The following is a 24,182-nucleotide window of genomic DNA, read 5'->3' on the forward strand; positions in this document are numbered from 1 at the left end:
TTTATTTTTCCTTCCTTTAATCTTAAGCAAAAGAAACACGGGGGTTCAAAAATAAAAATTTCTTTTTCCCCCCTCCCAAGCCTTGCCCCCAGCTCCACCCCTGCAAGCACCCTTCCTCCCCAGCTGGGACAGGAGAAGGCGAGGGTGCAGGCAGCTCCTGCTGGGGAGGGGGAAGGCGGGGGTGTGCCGAGCCCGGTGCTGGTCTTTCCAAATATAAATACACGTGTCAACACTCCTGGAAAACCCTCCCCACCCACCACGCAAGGCTCTCCTCTCTCTGCCAGTGTTTGGAGAGGGGGTGGGGGCGGGGGTGCCCGGCACCGGCTGGCTGGGGGTTACTGCATCCGCTGGCTGTGTACCCCACGGGCCTCCTGCTGCTCGTTGTAGAAGAGATGACACTCAGGGTCCCCCCGGATGGTGGGGGCTCCCTGGATCAGCTTCCCAGTGTTGGGATTCACACACCAGCACTCCCCACGCTGCCCGTTCAGAGACATCTTGCACTGAGGAGAGAAGAGGACGTGCAGAACAGCCCTGAAGCCAGCCCCTCTCCTACCCTTCACTCAGCCTGGGGTTTGCTGAGCAGCTCCAGGGCGTGCAAACTAGCACTGCAGGGCGGTGCTGAGAAACCCTGACCGAAATCCTGACCATGCACCAGGGATATCGCTAAAATGCGGATTCCCCTTCAGTAGGTCTGGAGCAGGGCTGAAACCGCTTGGCTAACAAGCTCCCACGTGACGCGGGTGCTCCTGGCCCACGGACCACGTTAGCTAGGTGTTGGGGGATGCCCAAGTTGGAAAGACTCCGTGCCCACCCGCAGGGAGGTCCCCCCCAGTGCGGGACCCAGCAGACCGGGGTTTAGTTATAGTGTGAAGTGAAAACCGCATGTAATGGTAGCAGTCAACACTCGCACGGCCCTAGTGTGGGCCCTGCACTGTGGGAGTCATCTACACACTGCTCACTTACAGTTCCTAGCTCTCATTTTTTAAGTTAATTTATGTATTTATGTAAGTAAGCTCTATGCCCAATGTGGGGCTCGAACTCTCGACCCTGAGATCAAGAGTAGCATGCCCTTCCGACTGAGCCAGCTGGCGCCCCCTACCGTTTTTATCTAGCATACACGTTCATTTAATCCGCACAACCGCCTTGTGGATCAGGTACCATTATTTCAGCACTTTACAGAGGATCAGAAGGAAGCACAGATAGGTTAAGTAACTTGCCCAGTGTCGCACAGCTAGTAAGAGCCCTAGCTGAGATGCAGAACCCAGCCAATTCCTGTCCCAGGGTCCCTGCTCTTCCCCATAAACTAATTAATGACCATGGAAAATCCCTTTAGTTACCGGGAAGGGACAGGACACAGCCTGTTTTTCATTAGCAGAGATCACTATTTCTTCCTTTGAGCTCCAAATGTGGTAGTCGGCTTACACTTAGAGGACACACAGCTTTGAACTAGGCTGGTATTTCGAGGGGCAAGATGCCTGCCTGGGCTGAGGGAGGTAGGGAAGTGAGGACCCCCCCCCGGGGGGGGGAGGGGGTCAACAGAGGCGATTTCTCAATGGTTTAAATCAGTGATTCGGGAAGTGTGCTCCATGGACCATCAGCAATCCCTGGGACTTTGTGAGAAATGCAAGCTCTTGGTTCTGGAATGGTAAGGCCCAGGAGTCCCTGCCAGGAGATTCTAATGCTCAATAAAACAGTGAGAAGCATTAGTGTAACCCCGCATCGCTTCTCCCAGGGGCTCCCGCCCAAGCTGGACACCAAGGGCTGATGGCAGGTAGCCGAGGAAGTAGAGTCAGCCTCCGACAGGCCTGGCAGCTGGTATCCCCATGCCCCCCTCAGCTCTCAGACCCCAGGGGATGATGGGGGGCGGGGGGGGCAGGAGCAAGGCACGGCCGGGGCTCGGGGCTCGGGGCCCGGGGCCAAGGATAGCCTCTCTCACCTGTTTGAGGTTATACAGGCCGTGCTTGTCACAGTTGGGGATGTGTAAGGAGTACAAGTGCTCCAGAGGGCCCCGCTCATCTGGAAGGTGCATGGTGGAGATCCGCTCCAGGACCTGGTCCAACTCCTGCTGGCAGGGGGTCTGTGGGCGCAGACAGGGACAGATGGGCAAAGAGGATGCTCAGAGGGAGACTGCGCTCACGGAACACTGGTCCTGGGTACAACCTCAGAAAGCAGCTCATGCACAGGGAAGGGATGTTCCCCCGGCCACAGAGCTAGCTGGTGGAACCAGGGACTTCCGAAAGTGCTCACTAACATGTCATCGTGCTACACCCCAGCCCCTAAAGAAAGTCACATGGATGGGCGTTTTCACCCGTCTTTCATTCTGTGTTAATGGCTTTCGGGGGCCAAAATGGGATCTACTTGGAAAGGTGAATTCAAGTGGCGGTCTCTGGAGGATCTCTACCCCGACCCAGTGGGCCAACCTCCATTCCTTTCCATCAACCCAACCAGGACCAAGACCCAAAACAACGGAGCTGAGCTGAAGAGGTTGGGGGGGCAGCCGAGTGAGAGGAACACATCCCAGCAAGCTCGAGCAAGTTCAAGTGAGTCCATGTCCATCTCTAGCATCCATCTCCTTGCCTATGTCCTGAAGCCAAGCAGAAATGTGGAGGTGTCAGAAGGACGGGACTTCAAGAACCCAGACACCCAGGCTCTTTCATAGCCAAAGATACTGAGGGCCCCGAAAGAGACCCTGATGAGCCTGAAGGTCCCTGAACATGCCAGTGGCAGAACCAGAAAGGAAAGTGCTTTGCCTACAGTAGGACATGGATGGTACTGGGTGTCCTCCCCCACCGAGAGACCTCCCACCCCTCCGAGCAGACCCGGCCCCTCTGACCCTGGCAGGTGGCGGCCGCAGCTTCTTGGGTTCATCCAGACCAAGGTGATGCTTGCCCCCCTTGCCCATCTGCCGGTGCTGCTCGGTGACCTTCTCCCGGAACACCGCCAACTCCTTCATGCCTGACTTGAGGGGCTTCCGGCCAGCACCGCCTCCACCGCCCAAGAGGTTCACGGTCCCGTCCACGTGGTTCTCAACCAGGCCTCCTTCAGAGGGCTCGTCGCCATTGTCTGCAGAGAGAGGAAGGGAAGGAAAACTCTAGGTGCCGTTTCCAGAGCGGTGGGGCCCCTAGGGACGGTCCGAAGCCCTGAAGATGGAGATGATGGATACCCACGCGATTGTGCTAAGCAACTTACAGATTGTGCTAACCAATTTCAGTTTTGCGGCAACCCATGGTGGGGGGCGCTACCCCAACTTCGACAGATGCGCAAGTCAGGGCACACAGAGACGGAGACCATGAATCTGGCATGGGAACATGGGCCCCTCTGACTCCAGCAAAACTCCTGGGAGGCTTAGTGGGTTCTGCCTCCATCCGGAGCGGTGCCGAGGAGCACGGAAGGAGGAACGTGTCTGCAAGGTTCTCACCACGGAATGGGCTTAAGTCCTTCTGGAGCCATCATTCTCCCCTAGAAAGACCTCCCAGCTTCACCCGCCAGAACCGCCAGGTGAAGGTCTTCATCATCTGTGGCCTAAAAGGGCACAGATTGGGTCCGTTTTTTAAAACTACTGCCAGAGATCCCCGGGCCAGGCCATGTCTGGTGAGGGAGTGAGAAGCGGGGAGAGCCACCACCAGAATCTGCAGTTTCTGACACCCCTATTACTCTTCATCTGCCCACCTGCCCCCTCCTCGTGGTGCCCTAATGACTCAGGCCCAAAGCCGCTCCAGGACTGCCCCCAGCGGCCCGGACTCGTTCCGTGTCTGTCCACGCCTCCCCTCTCCAAGGAGCACCTGTTAAGTCTCTTTCAACCTTCCTAAACCACCAGTCCCTCAACAACAGGGAGAGGCTCCTGCTGAGTGCACAGCTCAGGTGGAGGGGGCCAGGAGAGCATCCCCCAGCTACCACAGGCTCACGTTGGCTCAGGTCGGTCCAGCCAGGGGAGCCCCGCGGAAAGAAGGGTGTGGAAGAGTTGTAACCAGGGAGACAAGTCCTCACGGGCTCTAGGAGGGCCGGGACTCAAACAGCCCCTGTGGACACAGCAGGGCCAACAGGGCCTCGGACCATGGCACCTGGAGCCACTTCCCTGCAGGTGCAACAAGACCTAGACGTGCAGGGGGGGTGTCTCTAAAAAATTTTGCACGTTTTTCTTCCCTTTTGTGTGCTTTTCAAATACTTACAGTCCCGATAATCTAACTGAATGGCTCTTACAATATTTCTACACAAGGGTTTCGGGTGAGGCACTTAGGACCCAGTGGTCCCCTCCGAATTCGGGCACAGCATGGTGCACTCAGATGGCCACCGTCCTGGGCAGTGTTTCACGGTAGAAAGAGCTGACCTGTAAAAGGGGGGCCGTGATGCCCGCTCTGGGTTGTTGCAAGCTGTGGCGTTCATGGGCTCCCTCGCCGACTAAGGGATGGGGACACTCTTGCGCACCCTGGGGAACTGACATATGCTTTCACGGGGTGTGTTCCAGAAGACCCAGGCGGAGTCTGGCCACCTGACTCCTGGGGCCAGTCCTCACCAGCTGAGGCTGCATTCCTTTAGAAAGCCAGCATGTGATCTCCAGACTAGCGAGCCCTGGTTGGTAGGACATGCTCGGGTTAAACCCCAGCTTCCCGACTTTTTATACCAGCTGTCTTTGTCCAGCACATACAGTTCTCCGTGCTTCCATTTTGTTATCTGAACTGTTAGATACAGGACGGCTGAGAGTATGTTACAGGTAAAGCCGTTAAGACAAGGCCTGGAACACAGAAACCCTGTGTCCTGTTGGTGATAGTACTTTGATGACGACGAAGACGGCAACTGCCTCAGTTATCCGTCATCTGCTCCCTCGGCAATGTGGAACCCGACCAAGAACCAGGACGCAGAGGAAGAGAAGCTTCTGAGCATCAAAACAGCGGTCACTACATCTATGCGTCATCAAGTTCAAGTGCCTTCCTCACAAGGTGCGGGGACACTCAGCCCAGGAATAACACGGCCGGTTCACAGGAGCACGGCTCCAGCAAGCCTGGTCTCTGGATGTCTGGTTTCCAAGGCCACCACAGAATAAAATCAACAAAAGTAAAAGGAGAGAGAAGGAAGGCCTGTGGACAGTGGTGAGAAGTATCAAATGGCAGGGAGAAAAGAGGACACTAAAAAAAAACAAACATAAGAACTTTGGGGATATTTAGTGCATCACCAACAACTCTACACCCACCGATGACCCCTGAGGACTTCCATATCGTGTAGCCCAAGACAAGAGTTGTGTGGATAATGACGATGACCTTGGGATGTCCAGAAAGGGGAGAGGGTTAACATGTCACGTATTCAGCATTTAAAAAAAAAAAAGACTTCTACCCAAAATTGTTAAACTTTAGAAAAATAAAAAATGAAATATTTAAATGAGTAAGCCCTCTGAAACCTGGAAAATTCTCTCTAGAATGGCTATCTCCCCAGGGGCTCTGGGTAGCCTGGGTTTTGCCATAAACAAACACACCACAGATTAAATCCTGTTCCAGAAGCCCCAGCACCACCCGCAGGGGATGGCCTATTTGAAGCATCTGCTACCAAGCTGGATGGGAGTTCTGTACCCCCATGTTCGATTAGACCCACCCACCCACCCCAAACTTTCATCAAGCACCCTATCTCCCGACTTCAGCACTACGGACACTGGGACCAGGATTCTTCACTGGGGAGATGTCCTTTGCATTGCAGGATGCCAAGCAGAATCCTGGGCCTCTACCCACCAGAGGCCAGGAGCCCTCCTGAAGTTGTGACAACCAAAGATATAGCCCTGGGAAGGCAAAAATGCCCCCCCCCCAAAAAAACCTCCCTTCAGAAGTCAGGCTTTATCCAGAGGCCTGGAAGTTCCCCAGCCCTGTGCTGAAGACCCCAGACCCCACATAAGGCAGATCCGAGCTCTACTATATTCGCCTCCCTCAGCTAAGACCCTCCACCACGGTTCCATTCCCAGCACACTTCTGGGGCCCACTTGTCCACCTTCTAGCCTGGGGGGGCGGGGGGGGCGGGGCGGGGGGGCAGGAGGTCTTCCCTAGGCATCCAGAGGACTCCCAGGATGCTGTTCCCCCTTCCCCAAGCTCTCCTGGCACTCGGACCACTGACAGGGGACAAAGCAGCATTCCCTGGCTGAGTCCCAGAGGTCAGCCCACGTTTAGCGCTCAGAACAAGGTATCTGAAAACACGTTAGATGAACGAGATGCACCCAGGTAAATATGCATCAGGCCTGCAGGCTCTAGGCAGGGCTGGCTTGTCATTAGGCACAGCACCCACGGGCCTGGGGAATGTGGGGGTCTATTTTAAAATCAAAAGGAAGGGGCGCCTGGGTGGCTCAGTCATTAAGCACCTGCCATCAGCTCAGGTCATGATCCCAGGGTCCTGGGATCAAGCCCCACATCAGAGCGGAAAGCCTGCTTCTCCCTGTCCCACTCCCCCTGCTTGTGTTCCCTCTCTCGCTGTGTCTCTCTCTGTCAGATAAATTTAAAAATTTTTTTAAAATTAAAAATTAAAAAAAATCAAAAGGAAAAATATGCTTTTAGGTAAATTTTTTTAAAAAGTCAATCTACGATACAGATACATGCACGGTTATAAAATGCAGTTATCAAATATGATTTAACATCTTTTTGTAGAGGAAGGGCCACAAACGCTCAGGCGTCCAGGGTCCACAATCTGAACACAGCCCTGCGCCAGGCCCCAGAAGATGGGAGCCAATGGGGCAGTATGCTCCCAGGAGGACAGAATTAGCTTCCTATCCTGAGATAGCCCCAATCTCTCTGAAGTAAAGGTCAGTTTGTCCGCCCTCACGGAGGCCACCTGGATTCCAGGCTAGGTTTCATCCCATTCCGTTATTTATCCCAACACTGCCAACGAACATGCCAATAAGATGAAGAAATCCATGGGTCCCGTTTGCTGACGCACATGCTGACGCTCCACATCTTGAGGTCCAAGCCCAGCGAAGGGACTGAGACAGCTGACTGGGTAGAGATCAGACAAGCTTGCAGACTGAGAAAGGCCTTGATTCCTTGACTCTTCTATTCCCAGCCAGAGAGGCTCAAGAATTCAGGCTCCAAAGTCTAATCGCCTGAATCCCAGGTGTTCACTTAGCTGTGCAGCCCCAGACACGTTACTTAAGCTCTCTGTGTCTCCACTGCTCATCTATAAATCACGGACAAACAACACCCACTTCCAGGGGGCAGCCAGATTCCCAGAGATGCTGCACGCAGACACAGGGCCAGGCACACGGTAGGAGCACACAGAGCCAGCTCTTAAGGGCTCCCACTTCCCCCCCACTCGGGGAAGTACCCACGTGGCAGCCCGACACTCAGGTACAAGGGCATCATCACATTATTACCCAGTGCTTCCCATACATTCTCCTATAGGTGACAGGAGCGGTCTGAAGGAAAACATTCCAAATGAAGAACTCCAACTAGAGATGGAATTTGCCCTCAGAACAAAAATACCAAGTTGCATGTTTTTTTCCTGCCCAAGAGTGAGGTTCAGAATATTTATTATGCAACCACTTATGTATGCAGCTCCGTGGGCTGCAGGGCAAAGGTCAGTCTAAGAAATGGTTCTTAGCAGCCCAAATGTCATAACTAGAAAAGGCTTAGGGCTTAGAGATGACCTCCTGGGTCCCCAGAGATCTTCGCCTAAGGATTAGCTGTTCTCTACATAGCGCCCCAGGAAATGGTTCAACACTGAAGCACGGAGTTTGCTGACTATATATGGAAGGTAAAGCTTTTCCAAAGACAAGTGGGGGAGACCACAGAGGGCCTGGAGCGTGAGAACTCCCGTCCTGTGTCCTGCGTCCTGTGTATACTCTCAACCTCATGCACCTGGAGGGGAGCTCAGTTGAGAAAGGCAAGGACAACGAGAGGCAAGGGACGAGTTGCCCCATTTTAAAGACAGCAAACCCGAGGCCCAGAAGGACTACTACCTGCTCTAGAGGAGCATGTACCACCTCTGTGCCATCAACAGAGGTGCTTCACAATCGGCGTGGGGTCCCGACGTTGTCCTCTGACCCAGCCTTACTAGGTGGCCCCGGAGGGCAGCTGGAAGCTACCGCTCCAGGAGAAAGAGCTTTGCACCTTCATTCTGCATTCCAGACTACTCATTAATACCCTGGTTTTCAAATTTAATTTTGGCTTAGCCTTTTTTTTCCCTGACATCATCTTGTTGGATCGTAGCACCGACGACCTGACTCGATGCATGAAAACCCTTGTGTTCGACAGATTCTTACTCTTGTGAAACCACATTTCCTCCCAGTGCAATGCTCTGACCTCTGTGCTCCAATGGACAGTTGGCGATTCCTGATCTACGGAAAACCCTAAAGCCCTCTTAGGAAAATAGGCCCCCCAAATCTAAAAGCAACCCCCTACTTCTTCTTGCTTAGAGTGTGAGTGGGGCTCTGTCCTTATGCAGACCTGGCGAGAAAAGGGAACTTCCCCCAGAACATGCCACATCTTCCTAGCAGATGACTATGCCTCCCTGCTTTCTTCTTGTCTTTATTCTGAAGAAAACCTAGCCATTTCCCACCTTCTCCTTAGCCTACTTCCTGATGATCTGGAAATCTAAGAGCCAGGGGCCCCACAGAAAGGATCTACTCTGACCCTGAATCGGTCATTCCCTCCTATGGATTCACCTCCTTCCATAGGTACCGGCATTCCAGACCCTGTGAGAATGGGATTCCCTTCCGAGCAATGGGCCAGTGGGAGGCTGGCCGCCTGCCCGGTTCCACTCTCGCTGGGCACAGAACTCACGTGCCTCCTGCTTTGTTGGTTTCTCCCCAAGTGCACTTAATCTTGACACATGTCGGGCAAAAGAATTAATGCTAACTCCCATCTTCCTCCTCCCTCGTGGACAACTTCTCCGTTAACATCCATATGGCAGTGGACAATTCATTAACAAAGTCAAATGGGCAAAGAACTCCAGGAGTCAAGAGGCCTCCCCACGTTGCTGCTTCTGCTTCACCTGTGACATTGGCCAAACCCTTGAACCTTTCTGAACTCTCACTTCTCCAGCGTGAAAAATGTGAATAATCATCCTACTCGAGCGAGGGCTACGACTTATCATTACCATTTGCCCAGTGTTGGCAAAATCAAGCTCCGGAAGAAACGTGCGGACAGGTGATCTATTTCTTAAATGGGTAAATGGAAGATACACGCACCAGGCAAGGGTGGGTGAGACCTGATCTGTAGGACGGCCATACGCATGTGGGGAAGATGAGTTATGAGAAAGTTCTGCAATACTATCTGCATGTTCCTTCCAAAGCCTGATGTTGTTGATCATATGAATTCTGTATGTCGCTAAACATCACAGGTCTCTGCCATCTGATGGAAGTCCTTGGGCAAGCGTGGATTTGCCTAAGTTACTTTAACTTCACAGAATTTATGGGAAGGAAGGAGAGGAAGGGAGGGAGGGGGAGAGGGAGGGAGGGGAAGGAGCTCATAAGGACCACGCACGCACAGAGGAGAGAAGGCTTGTTGGTACTCACCAGCACACAGGGGACCCAGCGCCTTCGGATGGCTGACTGTGGCCCCCGTGTGCAGTAACACAGGCCACCGAGGCTGGGGTGGGTAATTCAGGCCACGTGGGAGGTGGGGGGAGGGAGGCAGGCAGCAGTTAACAGTGGGTGGGGAAGGAAGGGAAGCTTCTGTGGTATTTTTCGGCTGAGGTCCTTTGTCTCTCTGGGGAAGTGGCCTTGTTTACGTGTCTCCCTCCACCCTTTCTTCTAAAGGTCAGAGGCGGCAGGCCACACTGGCCTCTCACGGGGGAATTCTGAAGAGTGTGCACATGGACGTCTGCTGTGGTGGAGGCTGGCACCCGGGGCACATTCCAGCTCCGGGAATGACGTTCTCCTGGTCAGCCCATCTACCCCCTGCTGACACCCAGCTCCCTTCTAAGCTCCCTTCCCATTCTCTCCCACCCTCGGAGGCCCTACTCAGTGCACAGCGCCAGCAAAGCAAACCTGATGTCTCTCAGATGCCACCACGTTCGGTGAGAAACCCTCTTGGCAACAGACCAGGAGCCCCTCAGCGTGGCTTTCGCACAAAAGGAATCCCCTTGTGGTAGGAAATAGCTGCAAGCAGCCTCTTCAGATGTTCCCGATCCAGGCATCATCCAGGCTGTGTCCCACAGGAGCACTGGTCACTTTCACCTGGGCATCATCATCCTGCACTCGGAAGAGTGGCAGGCCTAGCGCCCAGTGAGCTGTGGCTGAGCCCTGAAACTCCGGGGAGGGGAATGGCCAGTGGCCACGCTCAGGCAGGGAAGGAATGGATGACACTAGAGATTATGCACAAAAGCAGGGCATTGAGCCCACTGCTGGCCAAGCCATCCTGAACTCTTACTGGGTTCCCTTCAGAACGCCACCTCTTGGGTTCAAAACTTTGGCAAACTAGTTCTAGCCCAGCAGGAAGAAAAGTGCTGGCCTGAAAGTCAATGGGTGGGGGGGTATGTGTGCAAGGTTCTGATCCCAATGCTAGCACCCTGCCTGGGATTCTGAGTGATGCCCAACAGGGGTTTAAGACGTGTAGGCTTCAATATATGGGGGCACCTGGCTGGCTCAGTTGGTAGAGCACATGAGTCTTGATCTCTGAGGCATGAGTTCGGGCCCCACGCTGGATGCAGAGATTACTTATTAAAAAAAAAAAAAAAAGAGCTTGCATGGTCAAGATGTGTAGGGTTCAACATGCTCATCTATAAATTCAGGGAGTTAGATTAGGGGAACGGTGCCCTGTCATGACTGTTTATCAGAAATCATCTGAAGAACTTGGTCCTGGACTCCAGCCCCCTGGGGTTTACAGCAAGCCTGGGTAAAGGTCAAGGACTCTGGGGATTTTTAACAACCCCTCCAAGCTCTGGCATTTCCGAGACCCCATTCCTCTGCGTTTCTCGCTCTCCTGCCTCAGTTTGCTGAAGAACTTCCTGGGGATGGGAGAACGATGCCTCTTCTTTTTAAGAGATAGGACTTCACATATACACTCTGGGAAGATACAGCCTCGAGAGCTCTTTCCATCCGTAGACTCATGGGTTCATAAACAGACACATATGCATGCTTGGATGCACACAGGGGGCCCCTTCTTGGCCAAACATCATGGAGATTTCTAGAGCATGCCCTCACGACGCCGTCTCCTCTCGGGCTCCCCCTGAGTGAGCAGAAACAGCACAGCCTCTACAGAGCTTCCCTGCCTGTGTGCTCTCTAATGGGCTGCTTTATAAACACCAGGGTCATTCCTGGAATCACAAAGACCTGGGGCGGGTCAGCACTGAGGCACACCGTTTGAGAAAACAAAAACAGGCTCAAATTCAGCCAAGGTCCCCTGGGACTCTCTGAGCCAGGCTGTCCTTTAAGAGCCAGAGAAATTGAAAGCAAGAGGGCAAACAGCATTATCAGCTTTCACCCCTTTCCACGGGTCCCAAACATGTCTCCTCTGGCTCAACTAAAGCCGTCCAAGAACCTGGCAAGGTGACCTAGCCGCCGAAAGCCCAAGGGAGTAGAGAGTGTGCTTTGGTGCAAAGTTGGGGCAGGGGCTACAGGAACAGGAAGAATGTACCCGACCCAGCAACTCTACATCTCCCCGACATGTGCACAACGATGTGCATTACAGCATTACCTGTAATGGCAAAACACGACCAGCAACCCGACCCAGAAGCCTTGCAGCAGGTGAACGGAGAAGTAAGTTCAGTAGGGTCAGTACAATGGAACACTACACAGCAGCTGACAAGAATTGCTCAGACCTGTGATCACTCCTGTGATCTATCCAACAGAACAGATCTCCAGACCTAATATCGACAGAGGGAAAAAGTTGCAGAATGAGACCTTTTTGCACATGTAACTTAGTTTCAGAGAACAACTCTAGATGTTGGCCATCTATTGACGAATCTGTTTAGCCAAGGAGAAGAAACACAAAGGAATGCATGCTGGTGGCTGCCTCTGGGGACAAGGGACAGCAACAAGAGGCTGGTAAGGAAGGCCATTGGGAAACGTTTTTTTGTTGTTGTTTGTTTTGGGGTTTTTTTTGGGGGGGGTGAACGTTTTTTTAAAGAGACGTGAAGCTGGGACGCCTGGGTGGCTCAGTCGGTTAAAGAGATGTGAAGCCAACAGGACAAAATGTCCACCACTCCCAGTTCTCGGGGGCAGACTGGTGTTATTGCATGATTCCTATTACTTGTCTGCATTTTTACCATTTTATTTTTTTAAAGATTTTATTTTTAAGTAATCTGTAATCTCTATAGCCAACGTGGGGCTCGAACCCACAACCAGGGATCAAGAGCTACACGATCCACTGAGCCAGAGGGCACCCTGCAACCATTTTCTTTAAAAGTCACTTCCCTCATCACACTCACTCCTCCCTCTCCTTGCCAAGGAGGGGTATCAGTAAACTTGGGGTGCCTCTGAAAGCCCACTGGGTGCAAGAGGGCCGAACATGAGTGACATGGCCAACTTCACTGGCACTCTGAGGCCAGCAGTGTCACCAGGGTCACCTGCCTGCCAGAAACTGACCCTGGGCTCCTGGCCAGGTCTCTGCGGCATGAAGAACTAGGAAATGAGTCAGAGCAAAGACCCCAAAGAGAGGGGAAGACAGTCACAGGGTCAAAGAGAGGACAACGAAGAAATCAAGATGGTGCAGGCCTGAGGATAGAAAGCCAAGGGGACGAGCTCATCCCGGCCCAGCCCGCAGGGCCCCGGGGGGTGCCCAAGGGCCAGTCATGCCCAGTGGAAGAGAGGCACCTGTTCCAGCTCCTTGAGGCCCAGAGAGGTAAGAGCCTTAAACTGAAACAGAAGCGATCCAGGATAGAAGCCACCCGAGAGTTCCACAGGAAGGACTGAACCAGGTAACACATTGCAAATGGGTAAGAACTGCAGACTTGCTCCGGTAGAGTTTAGGAGGAACCTTTCAAGGAGGAAGGACAATATGGCTTCCAAGTGTCCAAAGGCCACTGGACCGAGACTATGAAGGCATCCCTGAGCAAAGCACTCTTTTATTTGACTCAGCTTCCCTCACAGCTCCCTAACTAGAGTGCACTGGCAAAAAGCCTGGGTCCCTGCTTTCTCTTCTTCCTCCAAAGGATGGAGCTTCTTGAAGATGCAAATTTGGACTTCGCTTCCACATCGCTTTAAAGAAAAGTATGAAAAAATGAAAGGAGGGCAGGAAGGACATTTGGTGCACTCCATTTGCTTTTCTGGAAGAATGAGATGGTGCCTTCTTCTTCTGAGTCGGAAGGAGATACCCGTCAAACCTGATTCTCTTCCTTCTGTGACTCTATTCACCAGCAAGGGCTCTCATTATTTCACGTTGAGAACTTCCCAAAAGCCTTGGTCAAAAGGCTAAAAGAACTGCCCCGTTTACTTGCATTAAATTTATATACACCTCTACTGATTTAGTTTCTTCATAGTTAATATTCAACTTTTTAAAATGCTTCTCTTGGGGCGCCTGGGTGGCTCAGTTGGTTAAGCGACTGCCTTCAGCTCAGGTCATGATCCCAGGGTCCTGGGATCGAGTCCCGCATCGGGCTCCCTGCTCTGCGGGGAGCCTGCTTCTCCCTCTCCCCCTCCCCCTGCTTGTGTTCCCTCTCTCGCTGTGTCTCTCTCTGTCAAATAAATAAATAAAATCTTTAAAAAATAAATAAATAAATAAATAAATAAATAAATAAATAAATAAAATGCTTCTCTTGGGGCATCTGGTAAATGGCTCAGTCGGTAAAGTGCACGACTCTTAATCTTGGAGTCATGAGTTCGAGCTCCACGTTGGATACAGAGATGACGTAAAAGAATAAAATAAAATCTTAAAAAAAAATTGTTTTAAATAAAATGAAATGCTTCGCTAGCTCCCCTCCAGGATGAAAAAGCATGGTTACGAGTAGTGGGACAACTGCGTCTTTACATTCTCGCACCCAGCACACGGTATGCGCTCAATCAGTGTGTAAACATCAGGACAGCTGACTCCCCGAAGACCATCCCACCGCTCTCCGGCCTGGAGTATCGTGTTGTATTTAATTTTCACTTCTCTGGCCTCTCCCTCACCATCCAGGCCCCACAGCAGCAAAAGAGACCAGGAGTTTAAAAAAAAAAGGGCAGTCAGCAAATGAAATAAGGAGGTGAGAGAGAAAGGACGCTTCCCTCTCCTGGGACCCACATTCAAACAACTGTCCCTACACTCCATTCCGAGGCTATGACCCCACCGACCACCTCCCAGAGTGATAAGAGACCAGGTCCTACCCACTCGTCTCCTCCCACCCTCCCCTTCCGCCCACCTCTTCTCCATCCCCAACTGTTCCCAGAGACTGCGGGCCTGACAAACTGAACCCGGAGGGTGCAAACAGAAACTAAAAACCTGTGAAGATGTCCAGGATTGCCTGCCACACTCTCAAAACCAGCACAAGAAGTGTCCTGAATATAAATAAGTGTCTTTAAATAGGTCACCGTGCTTTTCTTTTTCTTCAACTAAAAGTTCACTAATTGTGTCTGATAGAAGACGGCATCACATCTGGGGTCTTCCTTGGTTGTGCTCTCTTGGCCGGGAGGCAGCAAACAGAACCAGAGACAACCCGCAGAGCTTCAAGGGAGAATCCTCACCTCTGGCGCATAAACAGGCCATGCTCCCAACCACTGGCAGAACCATAATGAGTGACCGTGGCATCAAAGGCCAGGACTGCCCACTGCAAAACCCTCTACCACTAACCCCATTCTGGACTTTCCAAAGGGCTGCCATCCAAGGAAGCCACACCACACAGAAGAAGCCATTCCTCCAAACTGGATCCTTCAGTCCCTGTTCTTAGTACACTTGGCAAATCAGAAAACACGGGAAAACAGAGGACTTCTCCTTCCTTTCTGTGTGTTGAGATTAGAGGAAGAAGGAAGGAGAACCAGTATGACATCATCTGATTATCAGAGTTTCTGTGCTAAGCGCTTTGTGTACAGAACTTTATTTTATCATCAAGCAATCACATGAGGTTGATAATTTCTTATTCCCTCTCACCTTGATCAGAAAAAAAAAAAAAGCCAGGGGCGCCTGGGTGGCTCAGTCGTTAATCGTCTGCCTTTGGCTCAGGTCATGATCCCAGGGTCCTGGGATCGAGCCCCGCATCGGGCTCCCTGCACCGCGGGAAGCCTGTTTCTCCCTCTCCCTCTCCCCCTGCTTGTGATCCTGCTCTCACTGTGTCTCTCTCTGTCAAATAAATAAATAAAATCTTTAAAAGAAAAAAAAAAGCCATAGTGTTCAAGGTCAACTGCACAAAGTCACGTCGTCAATGGCAAAGCCAACACAAAATCCAGGTTGTTCGGCTTCATAACTCTTAACCAGCCAGGATGGTGTCCGGTCATTAGCGTCATCTAGGGAAAGACTCAACCGGAAGCTTTTAACCCCAGGGCTCTATTCCTTCTGTTCCCGGTCACCTCGTCCCCTCATCAGGGGACCTTGTCTTCCCTGGGAGGGAAGTTGCCAGTCAGATGCCAGCCCACCCCACCCCACCTGGAAAGCCTTTCTGATCCTGTACACCCACCCCAACCGGGCTCCCCTTCCTCCCAGTTGCCATACTTCCTGCCGCTGTTGCTACAGAAACTACCCAGCCTTATCAGGCAGCTGTTGAGGCAGGGCCCGAGGGGACTGCCATTTTCATTTTATCTTGGCCTCAGGCACTTTAGAAAGCAACTGCACCACCCAGAGGCAACTTTGCACCTCCATCCAGAAGTCAAGACAATAGACCTGAAAGAAACTTCCTGGGGAGCTGCATAAAGGAACATTTTTGAGAAGTTATGCCTTAATTACCAGCTCCCCGGGGAAAGAAGCTTTTCTAGCAGCAATATATAATTCGCAGCTGCTTTGCATGCGTGAGTCTGAGGGAATGGGGCTCTGGGCTGAGCATCTGGAGACCCAGACTCCACTCAGTCTGTGCTTGCCTTGCTCGGCACTGGAACCGGAATGCAGCCTCAATTTCTTCATCTGTCAAGTGGGGAGAATCCTGAGGCTAAAACAGAGCTGGAAAAAACAAAACCGAAAAAACCCTACGGGCACTTTGGTCAAAGTTGATGATGTCTAGAAGAAAGCACTTCAATTATCATTATTTTGTCCTTTACCCCTTGGGACAGACCCTTTGCTCACTGCAGCCCACAATCCAGCTCAGATCCCTCCAGCAAGAAGGCCCCACCTCCTTGACTCTTTTCAGGGGTTCAACACGCTAAGCCCCCGTCCCAGTCCCACCTCCCCAACTTGCTGAGGCCTTCCTGGGCTCTGAGGCCCTCCCTCCCTGACTTCCCGCCTCCCAGGACTCAGCTCCTTGAATGAAACACAGGTTGACACACCTATACCCACCCACTAATTAGAAACCCCAGGCTCTGCTCTGCTCAGGCCAACTGAACGGGGGCCCGTGGGCCAATTCTCCTGCCCTACAGCTGGAGGCCAGCCAGGCCCTGCTCCTTCTCCCCAATCTCTTCTCCTGCCCTGCCTCCCAACAGCCAGGAAGAAATGCGGGGCTGGCGGCCAGAAGGGGCCCCACGGGCTGCCAAGTGCCCCCCCCCACTAAAAAAAAGGCGGGGGGGAAGAGAAACAATTTCTGACTACAGTCGACTCTGTATTTCTTTCCGGGGGAGCCGGCTTTCTGAGCAAGGTCTCCCTCTGCACCCTGACACCCAATAGCTGAGCCAGAGCAGATCTTCCCTGGCTTTGTTAAATAAAGGACAGGAGTGGCCAAGGAGGGACAGGGGCATAGGGGGATGGTCCATTTTCCAGGAGGATAAAAAAAAAATCCATAGCCCAGACACTCTACTCATTGTGGAGGTGGAGGTGGGGGTGGGGAGCAGTTATCCTGGAACCTGAAAGCCAACAAGTTTCTCTGAATTGACTACCCCATCTGTAAAGTGGGCTTCTCCTCTGTGTCCCCCTCCCCACAATCCTGAAGGCCCTCAGAGTCTAAGGAACTGGCCACCTCAGATTCCCAGTGGCAAATACTGTGCTTTGTCCCAACCGTCCTGGGTTTCACTACAAGCCTCTGCTGACCCTGAAGATTCAAGCATCCCCCTTCTCTGCTTCCTGGGGCCTCCCCTCCAGCAGAGGCTCCAGAACACGGTCATTATCATTATGCCCAGACAGGGGGTCACTCAGAGGGCTTTCTGGGACCACAGATGGAATCAGACATTAGGAAGAAGCTCAGTGCCCAGAAAACTCTCTCCCCAACACCCCCCCAATCCAGCACTCCTGTGGAGAACCCACCAACCCCTTCGAAATGAGAGGCTGCTCCCCAACTCAGGAATGCGGTCCACTCTGCAGATGGCGTAGTAAGGACACGTCACTTTTTGGATAGAACATCCAATGTCTTTGCCAGGATCACGTTCAACTTTCTGGCACCGGAGGCTCAGACAGGATAGATGTGAAAGCCCATTTTCCTGGAGCAGGAAATGGGTGCCAAGGGGCCTTCCCTGGCTTGGACAACTCCACCACTGCGCACCCTGGTCCATGTTCCAGGTACTAAGTGTGCTAAGACCAGGCTGGCTCCTGCCTGACCCTACTGTTCTGAAGCCTGGGTCCCTGCAGGCTTCCTGTAGAGGGCTGTCCCTGGGGGAAGGAGCTTCCCACCCCTGAACTGTGGCCTCAGGGATCCTCTGCTCCTCCGAATACCTGCAGTTGGACGGCTGGGTCCTAAAGGTTGGCTGGCCGGGTGAAGGTAGAACTCAGCCCTGTCGCCAGCTTATGAGCAGCAAGCCCGCACAAGTACCCAGTGACCCAACCCTGGGGCCACTTCTGTCCCCGCAGTCCCTCCACCCCCAATTGAGGCGTTAAAGGGTGAAGCTCCCAGACCAAGAACGGTCAGCCCCAGACATCAGGGCATGGGCCCTAAAGAGCACTGCCTAACTCATCCCTAAAAAACGGAAGCCTGCTTACCTCAGACCACTTGTTTGACACAAATCCACTTATACTGTATTTAAAGTACAGTTGCCTTACCCTTTCTACAAACAGCTCAACTACGGTCCATGCAAGTAGGCCAGAGGTATGGATATTTCCATTTTATAGGTGAAGAGATGAAAAGCAAGTGATTACAAAAAAAAAAAAAAAAAACCAAAGTGCTTAGCTTTGTCTGTATTATCTAGCTGTCAACACACACACACACACACACACACACACACACTTGCGGGCGCCACCCTATGGAGTTGGTGCTATCAATATTTGATTTACAGAGAAGGAACCGGAGGCTCAGGGAGAACATATCTCTTGCCTTGGGTGGCTAGGATGTGGCTGGTAACTGGGCTTTGAGCCAGAGCAACTTCACACCAGGACGGGACCACGAAGCACCACGCTAAAGCCTCCGGGGAGACGCATGTCCCGCCCGACACAGCCCAGCGCGGGCTCCCAGCGGGCCAGACGCTTGCCAGCACCACAGCTGTCCTCAAACACACCCCACTGAAGAGAGACAGTCATCCCCGTTCCACCAACAGGTAAACTGATATTTGAGGAAGGCCCACGAACATCAGCACTCAGGTTCTCCAAGTCAGATCTGCAAGGGACCCCGGTTCCTACGATGGCACAGGCCAGGCTGCCGCCCCCCAGCTCTGTTCACCACCCCTCCCCCGGGATCCTTTTGTCTCTCCCGATTGCTGCACACTGGTCACCTCCCTCTCTGAAGTCCCCAGGCCTTGGGCCGCCCAGTGGAGTTGAGGGAATGCAAATAGGCAAACCTGGCCCGTACATGGCAGGTGTCCAGGAACAAACTTTCTGGCTGACAGGGTCAAAGGCTTTTGCAACCAACAGCCCCCCTCCCTTGCTTGACCACGGGGCGGAGGCGAACAGAAGGAAGGTCAGCCTCTCAACTCATGACTTACCTGCTCAGGCGTCCCCTAACTGAGCCTCAGAGTCCACACCTGCGAAATGGAGGTAAAAAGCCTCCCTCTCTCCCTCACAGAGCTCTTGGAAGACAGGAGACAACGCAGGCTAGGAAGCCAGTTCATGATAGAACAAGGACAGATGCGAAGGCGACCGAACCCCTGGCAGGTGCCTGCCACCTCAGCAAAATGCTGGCCAGAGACAGCAAGGAGTAGAAAGGCCTAGAACATCTGCCAAGCAGAACACCAGCTCCCCTGGTGACTTAAAAGCATAACCTTGCTCCTCCCTGCCTCGGTTGCAGGGGGAGCAGCCCCAGCACAAAGCCCCTTGGGGATATGGCCCCTTCCCCCCTCCACCCCACCCCACCCCACCCCCACCAAGCCCAGCCCCTGTACTGCCACCAACCACCCTCCTCATTTCAGGATCAGATTTGTTTCCAGCACTGTGATCCCCATCACCTACGTGGTCGCCACCTACCTGGATTCCTGTGGAAGGCTGGGGTAGATCTATCTTCCATGCCATTTCTCAAGCCTTAGCATCCAGCCAGGTGTTCAAGACACAGCCATAGCGGGAGAGGCATAGGGGAGCCATGGGGGCCAGGGGACCGGGGGGGGGGCGGTGGATAGGAAAGCAACATGGAGAAAGCAGGGGAGGAAAAGGAGGCTAGGAACACTAAGAAGGGACAGACTGAAACGAAATGCAGTCCCTGGTGACGGAGGCTCCTCAAAAATAGTAATAATAATAACCAAGCCCTTTGTTGGTGGTGGTGGTGGTGGTGGTGGTGGTGGTACCGTGTTGTCGTATGTGAGGAGGGTCAACAACAAAACCAAATGTGGGCATAGCCTGCGTATTTTCTGCTCCTCCTTCATTCCCTTCAGCAGCCCCTGCTGTGCACCCCCCCGCCCCCCCCAGGTACTGTCGTCCTATTTTGCATTTCACTGGAACCAAGAATTTTTGGAACTTCCTCATATCAAAATTTAGCAACTGTGCATCCAGTTTTCTATGGCAGAGAATAGCTAATGTGAGACCCGACTAGAAGCTAACCTGATAAATGGGCTACAGTACTGGGATTCTAAGTAAGCCCTTGAATGCTGGACAATGGGGACCAAATATGCTCCTGCTCCCAAGTAACCTGCAGGCGTCTTTCTAGGACTCACTTCCACGGAGTTCCCTAACCCAAAGGAATGATTGGCCTGAAAATTTTAGTTTAAAGCTCAGTGCTAAGGTAAGCTAAATCTTTGAACCATCTAAGTTTCCCTCTTCCCTCTGCCTGCCAGGAAACTCAATAGTCCAAATGGGCCAAGAACCATTGCATAGATAGACCCTCGCAGTGGTCACGAACACATAGATTCCTCTTTCCCCCAGACACCACCACCTATGCTAATTCAGAGATTCCTTAGTCCTGTTGTTGTTTTTTTTTAATATAAGGTCCTTTGACCTTGTTACACAGGATTTTTTTTCTCTCAAAGCTTCTTCAAATACCTTGTCAGAGGAATGGATGGGAATCTATTACCTCACAAAGGGAACTATCATGGTGAACAATGCGGACATAGGGGAAGTGAGTAAGGAGATGGCAGGCAAAAAACCTTGATTCTGCGACTTCCTCAAATTCCAGCCCTCCGAGCACAATGGCAGATGGAGGCAGCCCGCCCAACACTGCCTGCAGGGCTGGTTCCGACCTGGAGAGCCACAGCCTCCAGACCAGACCTCCCTCCGAGGCCAGAGTGCACACAGGCACACCCCGCTTGGTCTGGTGGCCCAGGAACGACACGTGTCCCTCCCGGAGACCTAGAAGCAGTTGCTCTCAGCTCCCCCATCTCCTCCTTCCAACGCACCGTGGTGACGCAGGCGGAGCAGCTTAGCAGAGCTAGTTCTGGGTGTTCTGTCCAGAAGGGGGGAGGGTGGCGGAAGGTAGTGGTGTTAGCAATCAGTGACAGTGGGTCCCACTCATTCCCCAAGTCTATTTTACGACTTTGAACTCAGTATGCAAATTTATGCAAGACAAGATGCAAAGCAGCGCTTTGAGCCAGAAGTCCCATTGCTTTTCTCCCCTTTTCTGAAGCTGCACTGAACCACTGTAAATCAGCGCTCGCCTCTGCCCCCCTTTCTGCTCCCCCAGCAACTGCAGATGCAAAGCCTCCTCAGACCCGCCCGCCTGCCCGCCTGCCTGCCCTGGGACTTTGAATGCCTGCACATTTCTATAGCACCTTTATATGTGCAGCCGGCCAGACGGCCACTTGGGCGGCTCCGCCCCTCGGCATAATCCCAGGCATTGTACGCGGCAGGGAAGGAGGCAGGGGAGATGCTGAGGGAGCCAGTCCGCCCCGCCGGCCCTGAATTCTGAAAGGGAGCCCACTTCCTCCTCTTACCCCGACATTTCTAGGCACTTCTGCCCACTCCACCAGCAAACACACCCACACACTGTTAAGATCCAGACCTCCCCAGATCTCAGGGTGCCCCCCCTCCCATTTTTCTTCCAGGCTCACTCACCTACTCCAACCCATAGTCTGACTTCTAAGTTTCTCTGAACCAACCAGTCCCAACCCATCACCCCCAAGGGATGGAGGCTCAGCACCCGCAGATGTGCCCACCCCCACCCCCTGTATCCCAGCCGTCCCCAGGAAGTCAGCGACACAGCCCCTGAGTCCTGGGAACAAAGACAAAAGAGCTAACAGCAAAGCCGGAACTGCTGGGGTTTGCTGCCTCAAAATAAGAGGGTATGTTTAAAATTCTCAAAAGCAACCTGCTCAAAGAGGAATGCAGTCTGGGATGGGAGAGAGCTCATTCTTCAGAGAGGGGAGAAAAGGGGATGGGAGATGGAGGGGGGAGCCTGCAGCTTTCAGTGCTCTGGTCTCCTCTGGGCCACATTCTGTGCACCACCCCCCAACCGGGACCCCAGGGCTCTCCACCAGGCAGTGCCACATCCCTGCCCCAGCCCAAGACCCTCTCCTGCACAGAAGCCTCAAAACATGTCCCTCTCTTCCCTGCACCCCTGCCAGCCCAGGCTTCTCCCTGCAGTGCCCCCTTTCGCCCAGCCTTCCTCACACCTCTGGGTCACTTCTTTCCAGGGTGCCCACCCGGCTTCCACATCTAGCTCCCACCCCCCACCCCCAGCGTCCCCTCTTCACAGGCTGGAGCACCAGAGAAAAATGCGGAAGGCGTCTGTCTGGGCATTGGGAGGAGAAGGCTGAGGAGGCAGCTGGGGCTAGCTGGCGGAAAGGAGTCCCATAACCAGGCAGAAAATCCAGAGTGACATTCTTCCCATGAACTCACCCTATTGTCCCTGGGCTCCCCTGACAACTCCCCCCTTCGGGCTCTAGGGAGGAGTGAATGGGGAGAATCCCCCGCATCTGTTCTGGGGCTTGGAAGCAGGAGAGCTGGTTTTCAGGCTGCCAGTGAGAAGGATGAAGGGTGAGAAAAAGTACAAGGTTTAGGGAGGATCTGTACCACGCACTTTATTAAGACGGTCAAAATCCAAACGAGTCTATGAACTTGGAAGCCTTTGGAAAAGTTCATCCTGCTGAGGAAGATGTTTAGTTTGTCAGAGTTCAGCTCAAAAAGCACAGTACCTCCCTGGTGGGGGAGCTGGGGGGCGGGCACGAGGGGGCCACGGAGGAGGAAGGCAGGGCCAAGTCTTTTCCTTTTATTATTACTTTCTCAGAGAAGCAGGAGGGAAGGGTTAACTTGGAGGCAAGGCGGGCAGGAAGGGAAGCAAGCGGAGGGAGAAGAAAGGGACTCAGGGTTTCTGCTAGCTCCCTCCGAGGAAGCCCTAACTGGCTCCGCACTCAAGGTCAAAATGTGCCAGAGAAATAGAAGAAAGATTTCAACTCTGACCCCCAATTCCATTCCCAAGGAGAACAGGGAAAAAACAATAGTTGGGTAGAGGAAGGTGGGGGGCAGAGGGTCTTGTTGCGGGGGGACAGGACTATGACCACAGAAGGTTACAAGCAAGCAAGAACGTTTTCACTTATCCCTTTTCTGTCCTTTCTATTTTTTAAAAGCTTGAAGAACTTGGTCAGACTCGCTTGCTTTTTAAAACAACAGCGGCAGGCAGTGGACACATTTCCCAACTGTCTCCAAGAAGAAAGAAAATAATTACAGTCTCCTCCAGACCACTGGGGCAGGAGGCTTTTGTAATTTTAAAAACAAAAACCAAAAGTGAGATTCTGACTGCCTGGTCGTGTCCCTCAGAAACCTTTTGGGCGGGGGGGGGGGGGGGGGGGTGATGAGGATCGCTTACAAAGACTCGCAGGGCCCCAGTTCCACCGGACAGGAAGAATCCCCCCCGGATTAGGACGGGAGTAACACCTCCCCGTGGTCAGAGCAGCCGGGTCCAGCGCCCAGGCATCGTCCTGCCTTCCGCCCTGGGGCCCAGATGCTCAAGTGAGCAGCACGGCTGCCCCCGCCCCGGGACTGCAGCCGGCGACCCGGCTTAAGTTACACGGACTGAACTGCTGGGCTGAGTCTCCCAGATGCCCCCCTTTTATTGTTCCACCCAACAGAGAAGCACGGGCCTTCGCTCTCCACGGAACAGAGCAGCGCCCGTTTGCATTTCTCCCCTAAGCAACCCACCCTACAAAGTACCAACTCCTTTCTTTCCACCTCACCATCCCAGACAGAAGAGTCCCTCGATGAGCTGCCGCCTTCTCCTAGAGCCCCGCTCTCACCAGACGTCCCCGAAGTCACGGACACCCGCCAGCCTCCGCCCCCCAGCAGCGTCCTCCAACGGGACCTTTCCAGGAACCTTCGGTCGGCGGTCCCCGACTCAAGCTGTGCCCCGAGTAAGTCTCAAGTTTTTACTCCCCCGGGTCTGGCCAACACCCTCGTCCCCAGGAAATCCCCCCTCCAAAACAGAAGTCGAGGTACGTTCCACCCGGGGAAGACTACGGTATCAGGGATGCCTCTCCTCTCTGCCCGTTTATCCCGACCAAACCGGTAGCAGGCAGGGCTCTCCCGCACGCTCTAACTCCAGCTCCCCTCCCCGGGCCTGACTTTCGGGTCCCCCTCCCACGCAGTCGCCCACACCCGGTCGAGGACTCCGCTGTCCGTCCGCTAAAGCGGTCGCGGCGCTCCCGTCGCACGACTCTCCCCCACGGAACGGCCCCCGGCCCGCGCTCCGCTGCCCTGCAAGTTTCTCCGAACTAGTTGGCCCAGTCCGCGTTACCTGCAACCTGCTCGGGGCTGGCGCCGTACTCGGCGTCGCGGCGCTTTTCGCAAGTGCCCTCGCCCAGGACCAGCGCCTGCAGGGGCAGCTCGGAGCCCGGGTGGGGGTAGCAGCGCAGCCCCTGGGCGCAGCGCGGGGTGTAGACGCCGCACGCCTCGCCCTCCAGCCGCGCGCACACGGAGCAGCAGCCGCAGCCCGGCTCGCGGACCAGCTCG

At 53.5% G+C, this 24,182-nt stretch overlaps 1 protein-coding gene across 2 annotated transcripts in view; it reads right to left on the bottom strand.

The window, feature by feature from the left end:
• IGFBP2 (insulin like growth factor binding protein 2) overlaps nucleotides 1–24,182 on the bottom strand; it is a 24,920-nt gene continuing 738 nt past the window's right edge. The window contains exons 2-5 of one of the 2 annotated variants that reach the window (XM_035007179.1): nucleotides 23,968–24,182; nucleotides 2,834–3,063; nucleotides 1,937–2,077; nucleotides 1–500 (exon numbers count right to left, since the gene is read on the bottom strand). The exon at nucleotides 23,968–24,182 is cut by the window's right edge and continues 33 nt beyond it. In XM_035007179.1, coding sequence (XP_034863070.1) covers nucleotides 336–500; nucleotides 1,937–2,077; nucleotides 2,834–3,063; nucleotides 23,968–24,182 — 751 coding nt within the window. In that variant the 3' untranslated portion in view covers nucleotides 1–335. Of the gene's footprint in view, nucleotides 501–1,936; nucleotides 2,078–2,833; nucleotides 3,064–19,280; nucleotides 21,351–23,967 lie in introns of those variants that run through there. The other variant, XM_035007178.1, reaches the window with a different exon arrangement.

The sequence above is a fragment of the Mirounga leonina genome, unplaced genomic scaffold, assembly GCF_011800145.1.
Source record: "Mirounga leonina isolate KUSES-001 unplaced genomic scaffold, KU_Mleo_1.0 Mir_151, whole genome shotgun sequence".
NCBI lineage: Eukaryota > Metazoa > Chordata > Mammalia > Carnivora > Phocidae > Mirounga > Mirounga leonina.